Raw genomic sequence first — 18,501 nt, 5'->3', positions numbered from 1 at the left:
TCAATCGCTCTGGCGCGCGGCGACACTTTGATAGCACTTAGCTTAGCCCAGTTCATTAGGGTATTAGGGAAGTATGCAATTTCAGATGCATCCAGAGTCCCACAGATACCCTGATTCTGCCAGAAAAGTGTGGGTCACCATTTCTACATGTGAGCCCTAGTGCACCAGATCTGTCAAAACACATCACACCATATTGAAAGCTCTCTCTCTCTCTCTCTCTCTCTCTCTCTCTCTCTCTCTCTCTCACTGGATATGTGAGACTGATCAAGACCAGTTTTTGTAGATGTTTTTCAGTTCTTGCCAAGTCAAGCCTGGGACATCCGCACCATGCAAATGAAAGCGCTTTAAGGGCAATCTGTGGGGATTTCACAAACAACAACACCTAATGAACAATCCAATGATGCTGAAATCTTTCATCGTTTACTGAGGTAAGACTTTCCCAAAATAAATTGCTTAGAGGTTGCTCTTTCTTATAGCTTAGGAGTCTTAACTTTATCATTCCTACATTTCTAAGGTCTCTAAATTATCAACATGATCAAAACTTTGCTGAAAAACCTGTTATACACAATCGACTACATGCCTTGCCTTCTGTTGTATTATTAATAGTTTATACTTTTTTTTTAAGCAAGCAAAAGGCCTTTTAGTGTAATTCTACTTTCATATTTTTTATAATATTTCAAGATTATTTATGATTACACTTAGCAACTAAGGTTTACTTGATTATCCATACATTATATTTTTGTACTCACCGTCATGTTGTTCCAAACCCATAATACTTTTGTTCATCTTCGGAACAAAAATGAAGATATTTTATTGAAATCTGAGAGATTTCTTTCAGTCCAGAGATGACAGTCCATGCAACTACCAATTTGACGCTTCAAAAAGTTCATAAAGAGATTGTAAAACTATGAATATATGAATGAATTTAGGCTTTTATTCACATATAAACATTGATCAGCGAACATAAACAGAAGCTTGATTCATAAGAATGAACCTCAGTGGTTTTTGCTGAAGCTCAAACGTGCTGCGTAACACGAGAACCTCATTGGTTTTTGCACATCAGGCAAGCATGCTTGAGCTTCCGTTTACCATATCTGATGTGTGTATTGATTTGAATGTTAATTAAATTTGTTTATCATAAAAGGGTTGTCTCTTCAGAAAATTTGGACTAAACCGTTCAATTCATATGGATTAGTTTTACGATCTCTTTATGAACTTTTTGAAGCATCAAAGTGGTATTTGCTTAGTCTGTCTAGGGAGGGACAAAAATCGCTAATATATCTAATAAAATCTCAATATGAAGGTGAAGTAACTACATGACTAAATACATTGAGTTGCTGCCATGTGATTGAGCCATTGTACGTGACAGGAGTGTGTACTGTGTGAGTATGTACTGTGATTCCTTTCTGGTTCTTATGGGAGAGTCCTGAGATGAGATGTGAGGAGCATTCCAAGGAGGAAATCTGCGGGATTTTCCCACATCGGCATGCTGATCATGATTCTCACTTTCACACACAAAAGCTTTTCCTACGAGATCGTAAAAGCATGTTTTTTTTAAGGGTTGTGCTTCTTGGAATGCATGAGATTATGAAAGTATGTCTTTTGACAATTAAATAAAATGATCACATTCGTGCATTTTCATATGAAACCTGCAAATAAATATTGTGTACAGCTGCTGATCTGATTGTAACTCTGTCTAGTTGTTGTTGTTGCTTTTTGGAGATGGAGATTGTGTGTGAAGAGAGAGATCCAGGTTTGCACGGGTTTGTGGGAGCTGTGTGTGCTGATTGGAAGAACCGGTTCTGCCTCACCCCACCAAATAGGTAAGAAGCAATGCCAATGCTGAAACAAAGATGAATTCATTATCTACTGGATCAAGTCAACAGTTTTTTACAGCCAAATACAGTCACAGGATAATTCAAATGTTAGTGAATAGATGAAGATACAATAAAGGTTATATAAAATTTCTCAGACCTGCTTATATCCATTTACCAGGTCTCCTTTCTTCTCTCATCCTAGCTTGACATTCTTACTGACAGAGGAAGACAAACCTCAAACGCCTGAGGTAAAACACTCTGTGAGTTACTTCTAAAACAGCACATCATCTGCTCATATCTTAATTTTAAATGTCATAAAGCTATTATTTTAATTTGGCTTCAAATGTAACCTCCCCCTCATGTTGGTCCAAACCTGTATCACAAAAATTATTAGCAGAATATTCTGGTAATTCTTTTTTTAAGGTCTGTGGTAAACATAACTTGACGATACTTGGACATTTTGTTCTATAATGTAAACTGCACACACAGCCCAAACGTATTATAATCTAGTTACTTATTAGAAATGTACATTAAAAATTCACGTTTTCAATATGGGTGTGTATAATTTACTTTTCAAAACGTTCAAGAAAACATTAAAGTTTGTCAGTTTGTGCCACAATCATAAGTAGAGGTCCAAAGATGTATTTATATAAAGTTGTGGGCATCTCTCAGTACAAAAACATTTAGTCCTGTGAATGGTCCATGAGTGTTCCTGTAGCCCTCACAGAAAAACATCTAGACCACCCACTTTCCTGTGATGTCATTCTGAGTTTGCATGATAAATGGCATGATAAATGGCAAGGAACACCATCAGGTCACCACTGACGCCACAGAAAAAATCAAACCCAGAAATATAACCTTGCCCATGGGAAAAGATGCTTCAAAGATATCAACTAAATGCCAAGACGTTTTTTAGATTATCATTATTGGACACTAGGGCACTTAAATGTAATTTCATAATTACTTTGAAAAATGACACTGTCGAATGTACTTTAATGTGATGATGTAATATTGAATAACAAACTAGTTTAAATTATAATCAAGTTCTTTACATGTGCTTTAGTTTGTTAGTCAACACAGATATGCATTTTGTTAAAGCACGACAACATACAGTTGTAATCAAAATGATTCAATCCCCATTGCAAATCAGGTTTAAAGGCAAAATTTACAGACTTTCAGTTGTTTGCAATGAACAAATTAAACAAAAGTAATTGAAATAGCTCAACACAACAATTTTTTAAAGTGGTTTCCCCAAATAAATGCAACTTTTAATAACTTCTGCAGTCTCAAAATTATTCACTCCCTCACAACAGCACAAATCTGCAAAACAGGTGTTGTCTCAAGCACACCTGATGCAACTAATCAAGGGCTTCATTAGTTGAACCAGGTGGGCTTGAGCTAGAACACATGAAGGTTTGTTGATAGCCATATTTCTAACATGCAGTCAAATGTGACAAAGTCAAAAGAATGGTCCAAAAAGAGAAGATATCATCGTCCTTCACAAACAAGGAACAGGAAACAAAAAGTTAGCGAAGGCACTAAATGTTCCTAGAGACACCGTTGGACAAGTGGCTACACTACCTGGACTACCTGGACGGGGCAGAAAAAGGAAGCTATCAACGGCTGCAACCAGATTTCTGAGAAGGCAGTTTCAGAAAAACCCTTGAGTGACTGCAAAAGACCTGCAGCAAGACTTGGTGGCACAGTAAAGCACACACTTAACACATGCCAGAACTCCAAGTCGTACACCACTACTGACCCAAAAGCACAAGAAAAGTTGGCTCCAATTAGCTCAAATTTTTCGGCCCTATGTATCATCGGTATGTCTGGAGGAAGAAGAATAAAAAGAACACTCTGCCTACAGTTAAGCATGGTGGGGCTCTGTGATGCTCGGGGGCTGCTTTACATCCTCTGGCACTGGAAACCTGCACTGGATGGCAAAATGGATTCATTGAAGTATCAGGAAACCCTAGGAGAAAGTGCCATGCCGTCAGTGAGGAAGCTGAAGCTTGGCCATCATTGGACCTTCCAACAGGACATTGATCCCAAGTATACCTCACATTCTACCAAGGCTTGGTTGCACAGTCACACTTGAATCCTATAGAAAATCTCGGCTCCAATTTATTTTCTCCAATTATTGATCTGGATGCCATTGCTCATGATGAATGGGCTAAGATTCCCCAGAAACGCTGCCAGAAGCTGGTGTCTGTTTATACGTTTCGTTTGCAGCAGGTCATAACAGTAAAAGGGTGTTCTACTAAGTCCTAAAGATGCTTGCCATGAAGGGGTTGAATAATTTTGAGACTGCAGAAGTAATTAAAAGTTGCATTTTCAGTTGAATTTGCGGAAACCTCGAAACATTTGTTGTGTTGAGCTTTTTCAATTACTTTTGTTCACTGCAAACAGCTGAAAGTTTGTACATTTTGCCAATAAACCTGATTTGCAATGGGGGTTCAATTATTTTGATTACAACTTTATATTAAAACAATGATTTAAAATGTACCTGAAAGTAACTTAATTTTACTTTATTACAAAGTGTACTTAAGTGGGTTAAGAAACTTGAAGTGTACTCTCTTTAAGTACTTTTATGTGCAATCAAATATTAATAATAACAATTAATTGTGATGAATTTGATCAATTTTCTTCAATCAAATTTTATAATGATTTCTTCCTGTTTGGTTTGATTAGAAGCTTTATTTTATTTAAATCTTTATTGAAGTAGTTTAATGCCTATGAAAAAAGAATAATGGAAAAATACTAAGGATGCTGAAAAAAGGGCAGTTGCTGTATTAGCATGCTCCGGTGCAGCATCAGAATACGGCAATGATGTCCTTTTTTGATGGCTGATTGCATTCCAGGGATATTGTACTTTTGATTATGATCTCCTTATTGGTCAGTGCATTGTATCAGCATGCTTGATCTCTACATAAGTCCTTCTCTCTCACACACACGCCAACACTGTCGGTTTGATGAGCGTCATTGGTGCTTGAGGGGGCGTTACCCTTTCCACACAACCACGCAATCTATTCCCCCCGGAAAAGAGGGGATGAGCGTGGAAAAGATGGATGGAGGAGAGGAAAGGGGAGGGTGGGAGAGGGGGATGACTCATCCTCTGTGAGAGGAGCAGTGCATCAATGTCTTAACCCACAGACTTGCATTTACAGTCACCCACAATACTGACAAATGAACCGTGAAAAGAGGGAAAAAAAATGAAAATGAAAAGATGGGAGGGCTCAGGGCAAATGTGTCACAGAATTGTGAGGGCTACTAATGTATTTTATAATCATGGATTTTGACAAATTAAATGATTCAAATTAATTTATTTGACATAAATGGAAATTATATGTCAGAAACAAAATGTGACCTCACATGTAAAAATGCCCTTGAAGATTTAATACCTGGGGCAAATTTGGATGGCACATTTATGATATCGGTGTATGTGAATACACTCTAAAAAAAATGAAGGTCCAAAAAGGGGGTTTTCACAGTGATGAACCAATTGGGTTCCCCAAAGAACCTTTCAGTGAACAGTTTTTTTTTTTTTTTTTTTTTTTGAGGAACATTTTAATAATCTATAGAACCTTTTCCCACTATAAAGAACATTTTGTGCAGTGGGGAGGTTCCATGTATATTAAAGGTTCTTTTTGGAACCACAGATGCCCAAAAAAAAAACGTTATTTTTTAGATGGTTCAGTTGGATTGATTTAAAATGGGCACAGTGTTAAAGACAAAAAGTGTCCTCAAAAAGGTTCAAATGGGCTTGAAAATGAATACCTGGGACGTCACATTTCTGAGATCGGTATGTGTGCGCATATGCAAACGCAACATCGCAGAGCTGCACGATCCTGCAGCTACGTTGGGCTGTTTTCTATTTTATGAATGGATGCTGGGAGGGGCCATGATGTCAATACTCCCCCCCACACACACACACTCTCACACACACACCGCCAGATGCGGGAAAAGCCTCCATAACCGCCAAGCTAAATCTGAGAACCCCCCCCCCACACACACACACACCTCCCTCTTCCACGTATCCCACGCATCCTTCCGCATGCACTCGCCTCCTCTCTTCCTCCAACCACACCTGTTCTCCTATCAGAGAAACCAGCTTCAGCCAGTCTGCTAAGGGGCTTGCTGACGCCAGAAGACCCCCCCTCCCTTTTCCCTCTCTCTCTCTCTCTCTCTCTCTTGCACGCTCCCTTTTTTTCCACCACTAAAAGAGTGGCATGAATAATCCATGCCAGATAAAGAACTGCAGCAGAGAGAGACGTGATCACAAGCCTTGCTCGTGCACGTAAGCACACCCTCGGACACACACACGCGTGTATCACAAGCAGGGCTGATGGAGGCAGAGCAGAGGGGCGTGTGAGACTGCAGTGGCATCCTTCCTTTCCGTTTGACGCGTGCGGTACGATCTTCCTCTTACGCTCCAAAAGCTGAAGCGGGCATGTTCTGCTTCTGCCTGCAGGGCTCTCTGCTGAAGCTCCAGGCTCTGGAGGGAGACTCCAGCCCTTCTTCAGACCTCTCTCCTGAAGAATGTCCACCCAGCCTGGGATTCAAAGACGAAATCCTGCTTCCTTCATGCAATGGCGTTGGGAAAGAGCACAGCCTACCAGGTACGAGAGCTGACAGCTTTATTGAAGCCCTTCTTTTACAGTAGCATGTGAGTAGTGATGCAAACCGAATGGTGTGCTACATTATGTGAATGAATGAATGAATGAATGAATGAGTGAATGTGATCTGCTGATATGAAAACCCACTGACTGATTTTACAGGACTGATGGCAGGGCTGGGCTTGTTTGTTTATGGGTTTTGTGAAGAAGATGGCTCTTGTTTTTTGGGCACATGTGAGTCACTGCGCCGAGCCGCTTCACACTGGCATCTATTAATAACGCAGGTTGATGGAGAGGCACTGAGATCGCAAGCACCCTCCGCACAGCACGACTTAACACACACGTTCATCCCACATCTTGGCGAGATTTTTTTATGCACTTACATATGCCATTTAGCTTTTTATTTTTCTCTGCCCTAAATCAAACAAATGATGCTGGAGATTTTCTCAGAAGTAACTTCATTCTTCTGAGCAGTTACTTTTAACCAGCTGGTAATTTTGGCCAGTTGTATGAAGTCAGTTCTCCTCAAGTTCACACAGGTGTCCTAGCAGAGGAACTACAGGTGACTTTGACAACCATACTGTAAAATATATATATATATTTTTAAATAATTATCGAAAGTCATCTAATGAAGTGATATGTATACACATTATCGTTCAAATATTACTGTTTTTTCAAGGGGTCTGTAAGATTTTTTTCATGTTTTTGAAAGAAGTGACTGGGCTTATTTGATCAAAAATACTGTAAAAACATTAATATTGTGGAATATTATTATATATAATATAATAATATTATTAACTGTTGTCTATTTGAATTTATTTTATAATGTAATTTATTTATGTGATGGAAAAGCTGAATTGTCAGCATCATCACTCCAGTCAAAGGTGTCCAATGAACCTTCAGAAATCATTCTAACATGCAGATTTGGTGCTCAAGAAACATTTCTTATTATCAATGCTAAAAACAGTTGTGCTGCTTAATATTTTTGTGAAAATCCTGATTGTAAGGATACTTTGAAGAATAGAAAGTTCAAAAGAACATCATTGCTGAATACAATTTTTAATCATTTCTTAAAAAAAAAAAAAAAAAACTGACTGCAAACTTTTGAACAGTAGTGTACATTTAGGTCATTTAAACTACTTATAGCGACCTGGTCACCCCTTTTTTTCTTTTGGAGCACACTCACTTTGTTTCAGTCTCTGGATTGTCTTAAGATTTTCTTATAGTTTCAGTGGGTCAGAGAGTTTACTGTGTGTGTGTGTGTGTGTGTGTGTGTGTGTGTGTGTGTGTGTGTGTGTGTGTGTGTGTGTGTGTGTGTGTGTGTGTGTGTGTGTGTGTGTTAAGCTCAGCAGTTTGTTCACTCCATTAATCTGAATTTCCGCTGTCTCTTACATATTTGTTTTCATTTGTGTCGGCTATATTTATACATTTTTGAAAAAGTGTGGAATGCTAAAGTTTACTTGAGTCAGGATAAATAGTGTATTTGCTTTATTGAGCATGCTCTAAAAACGCTTCTACATTTTCAGTCATTAAGATGTCCTATCCCCAAAATAGAATTGCTCATTTTGGGGGGGCTATGAATTTAAGCAATTTATCTCAAAGGGATAGGCCTACTTCATCCAAAAATAAATATTCTGTCATCATTTACTAACCCTCAAGTTGTTCCAAACGTGTATGAGTTTCTGTCTTCTGTTAAACACAAAAGAAGATATTTTAAAGAATGCTGGTAACCAAACAGTTGACGGTAGCCATTGACTTCCATAGTATATATTTTTCTTAATATGGAAGTCAATGGGAGCCAGCAAGTTTTTGATGACCAACATTCTTTAAAATATATTCTTTTGTGTTTAGCAGAAGAAAGAAACTTACAGGCTTAGAACAACTTGAGGGTGAGTAAATGATGACATTTTTGAATGAACTATCACTTTAAATACTAGGACTGATAATTATTGCATTGGCCATTTATAAATGATTGTTTGCTAAGACAAGTATCACTATTACTGTTCAGTGTTAGTGAATTGAACAACCCAAATGTTAAGTTTTAAACATCATCACGTACAGCAACTTGCCCCACATTGTTAATACTATGGACATGAATGCTCCCTCAAATTATGCAGCTCGTTTAGGAGTCATGTGTGCTATTACTTTTCTAACTGATTTTCTTCTTTTAAACATCTAAAAAAAGTATGAAAAAATCCTATAGAGCCTTGAGCAATATCTAAAGAACAGAATATGAGTCAGCATACTGTGAACAAAATTCACTAAAGAGAAGTCTATGCTCACTTGTTTTTACAGTGCATTTTTTGAGTAAGAAACGTTTCAGTGCATTAACTGCACTTAAATGTTTGTTAGGATTACTCCCTTGTACTACCGAACTAGAGTTGACTGAAGCGCAACTCCAGAACTCCCTACAGCAACGCAACAAAACAACCACATAGCAACTCCCTGACAACCAAAAACAACCAATCAGAACACATTAGCAACCTTAATAGCAACTAGCAACAGCCCTTAACACCTAACAATTGCATAGCATCACAGCAACAACCCATAGAGAATATCTTAACAACCACTTATATACGCCCTGGCAACCACCCACAAAATCCTAGCAACTGCATAGCAAAACAATAACCATACTCATAACTCATTAGTTACCACAAAGCGACTCCCTAGCAACAACACAGAACACATTTGAAACTGCAAAACAATACTCAGAACAAATAGGAAGCTGCATAGGAACTTTATAGCAACAGCCCATCTCACCTAACAACTGTATAGCAACACAACAACTACTCAGAAGACATTAGCAACCACATATCAACTCCTTTGAAACCACACAACAACCCAATATCAATCAATCAGAACAATTAAGCAACTGCATAGGAACATACTCTAGTAGCATCCACTCAGAACATCTTAGCAACCACATAGCGACTCCCTAGCAACAATAACACATTTGAAACCGCACAACAACACAATATCAATCAATCAGAACAAATTGGCAACTGCATAGCAACTCCTTAACAGCCCTGAACATCTTTGTAACCACATAGAACATCTTAGCAACTAGTTCTAAACATCCTGGCAACCACTCACAACATCTTGGCAACTGCATATCAACACAATAACAACCACACAAAATCACATTAGCAACCTCATAGCAACTCCCTAGCAACCACCCGAAACTCCTTTGAAAGGGCAAAACAATACAATCACTCAGAACAAATAAGCAACTGCATAGCAACTCCCTAGCAACATACTCTAGAAACATCCACTCAGAACAACTTAGTACCTTAGCAACCACATAGCAACTCCCTAGCAACAGCCTTTGCACAACAAGCACCAGTTTTCTTCAGAGTATTTAACTGTCTAGTCGCATTTTAAATGGATCAGTTTGAATTGTAGGCACGTCCTGATTTTGCGGAGTTAGACGCGTTCCAAATATGTTGACCCCTACCCCTCAACCTAACCCTACCCCTACCTTATCCGTAAAATCAGAGTGAAATGACAATATGGTGAATAACACTGAATATTGTCCAACATGTTGGACTTGGTGAAATCAGATTCTGCGAATTGTTGTCTCAGGCTTAGCAACTGTAGGAGGCACTGCTTTTATCTGATCTGTGTGTCTGTGTTCAGACTGTAGGCTGGCAGAGGGTGACTGTAGCAGTGATCTCCAGCAGAGCCCGGGGCCCAGTCGACTCATCCAGCACATCACAGACGACAACAGTCCCCTGCCCTCCCCACGCTGCTCCAGCCTCAGCCAGAGCCAACGCTTCAACACAGACCCAGAATCTGCCCCGTCTCCACCCTGCGCACAGCATATGATCATGTACGAACACACACACATCGCTCTTTTGGTTGGCCTGTTCAGTCGCAATACCTCCTTTTTCCTTTCCTAAAGAGCAAGTCTCTGAATTATCCAGCTGCCGCTAGTAGCACAGTGACCCAGTTTAAACCTCAATTTAATTTCTCATTATTTACATGACTTTCCTGCTGACTAATGCTGGGTGATGGGAACAGACATCTGTGATCTGTGACATCTGTGACAACCCATACTGTATGCTGAGATGGGGAAATAGGCACTGACCTTTCTGAAATTATGTCCCCCCCTCTGACTCACTGTGTATGTACTATTCAGGGACATTGAAATCACACACACACATGCACAATATTGGAAATTCTTGAACTGTATGTTGTTAGGAAGTACATTTTTTAGTCTGGTCTGCCTCAGCGGTCATTAATGTCATATTGATTGAGATGGCCAATCAAATCAAAGTAGGAGGGGTTTACTGTTCACAGAAGCAGAGCGTGAATTCCAGGCAAACTACTCAACTTTTTTTCTCAAATATGGCCGTTTTGAATTGAAAATATGCATTTACGTGATTTATGTAATTCCTAAGTGTGATGGGAAACATTTTATGTTTTCGACATATAAGGCATAGGCCTACAAATAAAAGTACATGTGTGCATATTTTAATGCAAATATTATTTACACATAGTTCAAAATGAGTATTTCCCAGCTAATTAGACATAGAATTTCCTTCACTGTACTATTTCTATATATATAAAGCATTTAAGGTAATTAGAAAATAGCAGTGTGAAGCACATATCTTGCTGATTACATGGCTGCTTAGAAAATAAATTACCGGTAGTTTGAGTTTGAATAATTATGTTTTGTAAGAAGAAAGAGATCGCAGGATGATACAGGTGACATGAAATGATCAGTTAATCAACTAACCATTATGCAAATGACTGTCGAATGCTTATGACCAATCAGAATTAAGTGTTCCAGAGAGCTATTTAATTTACTGTGTGTACAGTATACTGTATTTGCTCTAGTATGTAGGCTACTGTACATACACTACAGTTCAAAAGATTTTTTTTTTAAATAAATTAATACTTTTATTCATCACAGATGCATTAAATTGATCAAAACTTACAGTGAAGACATTTATAATGTTACAAATAAATGCTGTTCTTTTCAAATAAATGCAGTTTTTTGTTAACCGTTTTCATCAAAGAATCCTGAAAAAGTGTTTTCCACAATGCTAATAATAATGTTTCATGAGCAACAAATCAGCATATTAGAATGATTTCTGAAGGATCATGTGACACTGAAGACTGGATTAATGATGCTGAAAATTCAGCTTTGTATCACACGAATAAATTACATTTTAAAATATATTCAAATAGATAACAGTTATTTAAATTGTAATATTATTTCACAATTTGGCTATATTTTTGCTCTGCTGCGATGGGCATAAGTGTCTTCTTTCAAAAACATTAAAATATTTTCCTGACCCCAAACTTTTGAACAGTAGTGTAGTGTACATTACAGTACATTACTGATACAGTGCAGTATCATATATGTTAAACACACTTTTTTTTGTACACAGTATTTGTTCAGGATTCACAAACAGTAGTTCTGCAAACAGAAAATATGCATTACTGTCAAGACTGCAATTTTAATACCAAATATCGGTTGATTAATCAGCCTGGCCAGTGTAGCCTGTTCTATACTATCCCTGTAGTTGTATGACACTGTGTTTATATCTGTGTTTTCTTCACTTTAGGGCTCGGGGGGTTGTTAGAACTGAGGTTCATGGAGACGCTAAGGAATCTACTTCCATCCCGCTCCTCACCAAACAAATCCAAACACTCAAAAGGAAAATACGCAAGTTTGAGGAGCGCTTTGAGCAAGACATGAACTATAAGGTCAGATTCATTTAAAAGCAATTGTATTACAATTGTACAAGTCAAAAACATGAAAATATCTACTCAATTTAACATTCAGTTCAACATTGCTGTTTAGTAATGCCCTCTACTGGAGAATGATAATACTGCCTCTCTCTGCTGCCTGACTCAGATGATAACTGTTTCATTAAGATGAAATAGGATCAGAGGATCAGGACTCAGGAGAATGTGCTAAAGACTTAATCTAAATCAAAAGTTATAGCTTCTGATTTGAGCTGTGTCTGTTCTCACCTACAGCCTTCACATAATGATAAATCAGCCAATCCAGAGATGTTCAATCTCATGAGTGAACTAGCCAAGTCTCGCAAGCAGCTCAAAGGTAAGACTGCCAGTCCACATAATGATAATCATAATGTGATTTATGGGCTTATTTTTGTATTTATTAAAGCTGTTTATCGGTTTGATTTATTGTTACATGGTCCTTGTGACGTTGTCATACATTTAATTTCATCAGATTAATCATAATCTCATGAACAAATGTTCTGATGTGTGTGTTGGGGAAAGTTACTTTACAGTTACAGCTCAAACAAACCTTTCAGCTGTGCTTCCATTCTGGATTAAAGAACAACTGGATACAGGAGAAGGAAGTTCAACACTCTTATTTCTAAAATTTTTGCTTATAAGTATGGTTGAATAAGATCATTGAAGATCAGCAGCAAAGACATTGGTTGATAACGTGAGATTAAATACATAAAGTATATTTGTGTGATTTAATTTAGTTAATTATAAAAGTTTTGTGAAAAATTCTGAGATTGTATTTCACTGTTTTTATTCATTTTGAGGAATTTTGAGCAAGTGAGATGAGTAAATGCATGTTCTTATTTAGCCTAGAACTAAAATAACCATCATGTTTACACAGCACACGCAAAAAATAAACTCTCTTTATTTGTCTCAACATGAGGACAGGAGAGCTGTCATTCAATAAACTAGCGTTACTTATTTGAAAAAGTAACTTAGATATTTTGTTATAAATTGAAAAGTAATGTTACTTTACTAGTTACTTGAAAAAGTAATCTGATTACGTAACTCAAGTTATTTGTAATGCGTTTCCCCCAACTATCTCTTCAAAATAGTCAAACATCAATATATAATGATCAGTGTTGGGGATTACAAGTAACACAATGTAATGTTATGTAATCAGATTACTTTTTTCAAGTAACTAGTAAAGTAACGCATTAAATTACAACAAAATATCCGAGTTACATTTTCAAATAAGTAATGCAAGTTATTTGTTTTCCCATTTATTGACTGACAGCTCTCCTGTCATGTTGAGAGAAATCGGGAGTACATGCAGATGCTTTGTGTGCGCTGTGTGAAAATTATGCTTATTGTAGTTGTAGACTAAATGTGAGCAGGCATTAACTCATCTCACTTGCACAAAAACAGATTCAGTATTCCTTAGAATGATTAAAAACAGTAAAATGCATATATGCAGAATATTATTCACAACTGCAATAATTAAACATGTTAAATTGCACAAACATGCTTTATGTATTTAATCTCACTTTACTAACCATAACCAATGTCTTTGCTGCTGATCCTTGATGATCCAATTCAACCATACTAATAAGCAAAAAATGACTTTAGATAAACATAAAATTTGTATTGCTAAAGTAAAGAGTGTTGAACTTTCTTCTCCTGCATCCTATTCTTCTGTAATTCAGAATGGAAGCACAGTTGAAAGGTTGAAAGGTTTGTTTGAGCTGCGCCCTCTACTGTACATGAGTGAATTTACATTTCCTTCAGCCTAAAGCAGAAAGTATACTTCGTTGAGGCTTATTCATGTCACTTTTCGTGGGAAAGGGCCTTTACATTTGCCCAAAATATATATTTTATTAAAACAAACAAGCAAGCCCAGCCCAGTTGAGAAAAAGTAATGCAAAAGTGAAAGTGACATGTGAAATCCAAGTATGGTAACCCATACTCAGAATTTGTCCTCTGCATTTAACCCATCCAAGTTAGTGCACCTGGAGCAGTGGGCAGCCATTATGCTGTGGTGCCCCGGGGAGTGATTGGTCATTTCCTGCTGGTACTGGAATCGACCCAGCAACCTTTGGGTTACCAGTCGGACGACTGCCCCCTTAACGCATTGCATTACTTTCCATAAAAAGTAACTAACACAATTAGTTACTTTTTGGGAGTTACGCAATATTGTAATGCATTACTCTTGAAAGTAACTTTCCCCAACACTGATAATAAGTAGATTCACATTTTGTTAATAGTTATTAAAAAAAATCTTTGGTGGCAGACATTTTGTGGCGTTGTGTGACAAAATGAATGTTTTGGTGAGGTTTTGATGGTGGTGTAATACTTTTGCCAGCATTTAATGTAGATAAATATATTTAATCAATAGAGAAAGTAAATGTATCATAATTACTCAAAATTCTTGATGTAAAGTTTGTAAAAACAAGTGCTGGACTAATGGAATTCCTCCATTGTGTGGCAGTTGAATTGCTTTTAATTCAGTAAATACCACGTCCTGTCATTCTATCCTTAAATCCCATTCAAATTCGTTTCAAAATTGGACTCATGAACTTGTTCACCCTTCTCCCCAGATTTGAAGCTTAGACAGTCATTTGTGGAATCCCGGAGACATGAGAACGGCCAGTCCACAGATATCTGCAGGTACACTAACGGCCAGCAGGAGACGCCAGAGCAGCAGCACAAGCCCTCTCTGGAGGAGACGGTGGACGGGCTCCTGAAGCGACTACGGGAGAAACGCCAGGCCCTCGGCCTCCCAGACAACATGAAGGTGAGGCCATCTGTGGATGCATTCTGTTCGGGTGGGTGGGGATTTGATTGTGTGCTTGTGCGGCCAGGGTTTGCGGTGATTAACTCAACACGCACTCTTCTGTCCACAGGAGATGACCCAAAGACAGATGGCCCTGGAGAAGATCACTCTGCAAAAATGTCTGCTGTATTTTGAAAGCTTGCACGGCCGCCCTGTAAGAGGTTTTTAAACATTTAAATGCATAAATGTTCTAGTTAATTAGGCACGGATTAGGATTATGGCATTAATATTTGAAAAATAAATGTGATGTGATATTGTGACCGTAGGGCACCAAACAAGAGAGGAACCTGGTGAAACCTCTTTACGATAGATACCAGATGGTGAAACATCTCCTGTGTGCAATTCCCACTATCACAACTATAGTAAGTGTGATTATATATACACATACTCTGCTGGTCAAAAGGTTGGTATAAATAAGATTTGTAATGTTTTGTATTTTTAAAACTTCAAATATCTGTTTTCTATTTTGATATATTTCAAATCTAATCTCCAGAACAATTTTTTTTGTGGAAATTGGATACACTACCATTCAAAAGTTTGTGTTAAGTAAGATATAAAATTAAATGAATACTTTTGTTCAGCAAGGATGCATTAAATTGATCAAAAGGGACATAAAAATAAAAAATCATAAAAAAACTGATTCACATTTTCCATAAAGAAATATTAAGCAGCACAACTGTTTTCAACATTGATAATGATAATAATAAGAAATGTTTCTTGGGCACCAAATCGGCATATTAGAATGATTTCTGAATGATCATGCGACACTGAAGACTGGAGTAATGATGCTGAAAATTCAGCTTTGCATCACACAAATAAATTACATTTTCAAATATATTGAAAAAACTTATTTTAAATTATAATAATATTTCACAATATAACTGTTCTAACTGTATTTTGGATCAATGAAAAGCAGCCTTGCTGAGCATAAGAGACTTATTTCAAAAACATAAAAATATCTTAATTATTCCAAACTTTTGACTGGTAGTGTACAATATATCAGCTCAGATACAACTTATTCTGCTTCAATATACATAAATGAAATGTCTCCATTGTATGTCCACAGGTGTCATATAAAAAAAAATATATATATATATATTTTTTTTTTTTCCTGTGGTCCACTTGTAATGTTTAAATACAATTAAAACATTATTTTCTCTTATTTTTACACTACTATTGAGAGACTCTGTTTGTTTTAAACGTATCACAGGAAGAAGAAGAAGGGTCAGATGATGATGATTCGGTTCGGTACACCCCCCCGCCCATGTGCCTCACTGATAAGAGAGGTTGTGGGGAGGAGGAGGGAGACAGCGACACAGCCTTTGTATCTCCACTGGATGAGATCAAAACAGTGAGACAGCCATCCATAACCATGTGCAACCTCCACGAGGCCTCCAGGTACACAGGCCTTAGTTCTGAGGAACATCACATAGGCCTACAACAGTGCTTTTAAAAGATTGATCGAATATCATTCCAAACATTTGAGTAAAACATAAGGACAATATTTGGAGGTACTCTAGATACTGGAGAACTATTTCTAGATAAATTTCATTTACTAGCAATAGTCCTGCCAATCTGTTCACGCAAGTTATTAGTGACCCGCTCACAAAAATCTCCTGACTTTGTCTCATCATTTAGAACAGTTTTGGTAGAATATAAGTATTTCATTAGAAGCATTTCTGTCAAATAAAAAGTATGTCAAATCTTTAACCCATGCACATTCTGCAGTATATATTCTTTTATATCTTACAGGTTGAAATGACCTATAATTGTGTACATGCAAATGATCCTTTTAGGATGAAATATTCCTTAATAAACTGTCTTTGTCTAATTTAATGGCAGGTCTGAGTTGCTGGATTGTTTGCGTGAGACTCGAGCCGAGAAGAAAAGACGACGTAAAGCCATCAGAGAGTTTGAAGAGCAGTTCTTCAGACAGATGGGAAGGTAAAACACAGATGCGTTATTGTGGCAATAACATATTTTAATGGTATTTTATGTTACTCTTTTCTTTATGAACATGGACAGGAAGGAAACAGGAAAATAAAGATCAAAATAGTTCAGCAGAGTTAGCGTAACACACATCTAATCAATGATACACAAAATAATACCACCAGGAAGAAAAACAAACAATGTTTCTGTACACAATATATGAATTTGTTTTTTTTTTTAAATAAAATACATTTCCATTTATCTGCTATCCACTGATGTACAAAACTGCTTCAGTAAGGCAACTCAAGGGTTAAATGTGTTTTAATGGTAGTGTAATCTCACAGAGTCATCCGTTTCATGCGGTATCTGTTCTTTTTTTCTTTCCCTCTCCGCCGAAATAATGAAGAACCGCACAAAAAGATGACCGAATCCCCATGGCCGAGGAGTACCAGGAGTACAAAAGTCTCAAAGCCAAAATACGCTTACTGGAAGTGTTGCTCAGCAAACAGGAAACCACATAGACTATCTGAGTTAAAGAGATTCTTTCTGCCTTTCAGTAATGAACCCAATGTTTGGACCAAATGGAGTTTTTACATTTGACATAATTGTGCCATAATGATGCTAAAATGCACTTTAATATAATTTCTGACCACATTGGAAGTCCTAGACTCAATGGGTTGGGCCGAACCGATCAAGGCCTTTCACATAAACGCAGTGTGCGATCTCTGTGCTGTGTACAGTGCAAGACAGATCGATACAAACCTCATCCAGATTTCAAAGGGCAAAAGGAAATCTAGAGTATTCATCTGTTTATGGAATATGGCACTTTATTTTTTTAACCAAAGTCGAATCATATGCAATTTTCACGTTCTCTTGCTCTCGTTTGAAGCCAGTTTATGATTCTAATTAGGAACATGGTGACATTATGCACACTAATGAGGTTCCATGATTCTCTCTGGCTAGACTGGATTTCTAGTCTGTCAAATAATGCAACACTCTAGATAGAAAACAACTCAGAGCACTTAAAATGATGGTTTTATGCACATTTCAGTGAGTTCCCTAGCATATAAATACAGCAACAACCGACCATAATTGTACACACTGTATGAACTAACACAAGTTTATTTCTCATATATTTGTCTCTCGCATGAAAAAAGGGAGCACAAAACGAGACTTATGACCCAGAATTCAAAAGATAAGCTAACCTATTTTGTTTAAAAACATGGTAAAGTACGGTACGTGGCCATCACAGAGCACAGTTTTCCTCCTATACATAAATAACAAATCGTGACATATTTAGCCAGTGGTTAAAATGAACACTGACTTGTCACATTGTACGTTACAAACAATACTGAAGCCCAAAGCAGGGGATATGTTCATGACAAGCGGATGTGCGCTTTAAGTGCAATTCTGCTCAAGTAGCTACTCTGGAAACAAAACAATCAATATCTTTCCTTTCCGACGGCTCTACTGCAATGAACTATTACAATCTTTGTGTAGTGTCTTTGCATGCCAACCAGCGTAAACTGTTGAATTGTGCTACAATCAGGTGTGGTTATTCTGTCATGTTATCGTCGTCCCAGACTTTATTTGCTGT

The 18,501-nt window shown here is 37.4% G+C and overlaps 1 protein-coding gene across 2 annotated transcripts; it reads left to right on the top strand.

The window, feature by feature from the left end:
* The first annotated feature begins 319 nt into the window (after positions 1-319).
* Positions 320-18,447, top strand: fam13c (family with sequence similarity 13 member C). 2 transcript variants are annotated; one of them, XM_084433648.1, is made up of 13 exons: positions 320-428; positions 1,723-1,823; positions 2,020-2,077; positions 6,286-6,433; positions 10,067-10,259; positions 12,004-12,145; positions 12,422-12,503; positions 14,740-14,936; positions 15,046-15,129; positions 15,242-15,337; positions 16,186-16,373; positions 16,818-16,919; positions 17,311-18,447. In XM_084433648.1, exons 2-13 carry the CDS (start codon positions 1,723-1,725, stop codon positions 17,423-17,425), a joined length of 1,506 nt encoding a protein of 501 aa, XP_084289774.1. In that variant the 5' UTR covers positions 320-428; the 3' UTR covers positions 17,426-18,447. The 2 variants fall into 2 exon arrangements, with proteins under 2 accessions (XP_084289774.1, XP_084289775.1); XM_084433649.1 differs by lacking the exons at positions 320-428; positions 1,723-1,823; positions 2,020-2,077 and having other exon boundaries at positions 6,027-6,433.
* Positions 18,448-18,501: the final 54 nt, after the last annotated feature.

Source organism: Rutilus rutilus, assembly GCF_951802725.1.
Source record: "Rutilus rutilus genome assembly, chromosome: 16".
NCBI classification, from domain to species: Eukaryota; Metazoa; Chordata; class Actinopteri; order Cypriniformes; family Leuciscidae; genus Rutilus; species Rutilus rutilus.
This window is presented reverse-complemented; position numbering and strand designations above follow the sequence as displayed.

Coding starts and splice junctions, on each gene's coding strand:
- fam13c (XM_084433648.1), top strand. CDS start 1,723: ATGGAGATTGTGTGTGAAGAGAGAGATCCAGGTTTGCACGGGTTTGTG. Junction 12,504..14,739: donor GTCTCGCAAGCAGCTCAAAG/GTAAGACTGCCA, acceptor CCTTCTCCCCAG/ATTTGAAGCTTAGACAGTCA. Junction 16,920..17,310: donor TTCTTCAGACAGATGGGAAG/GTAAAACACAGA, acceptor GAAATAATGAAG/AACCGCACAAAAAGATGACC.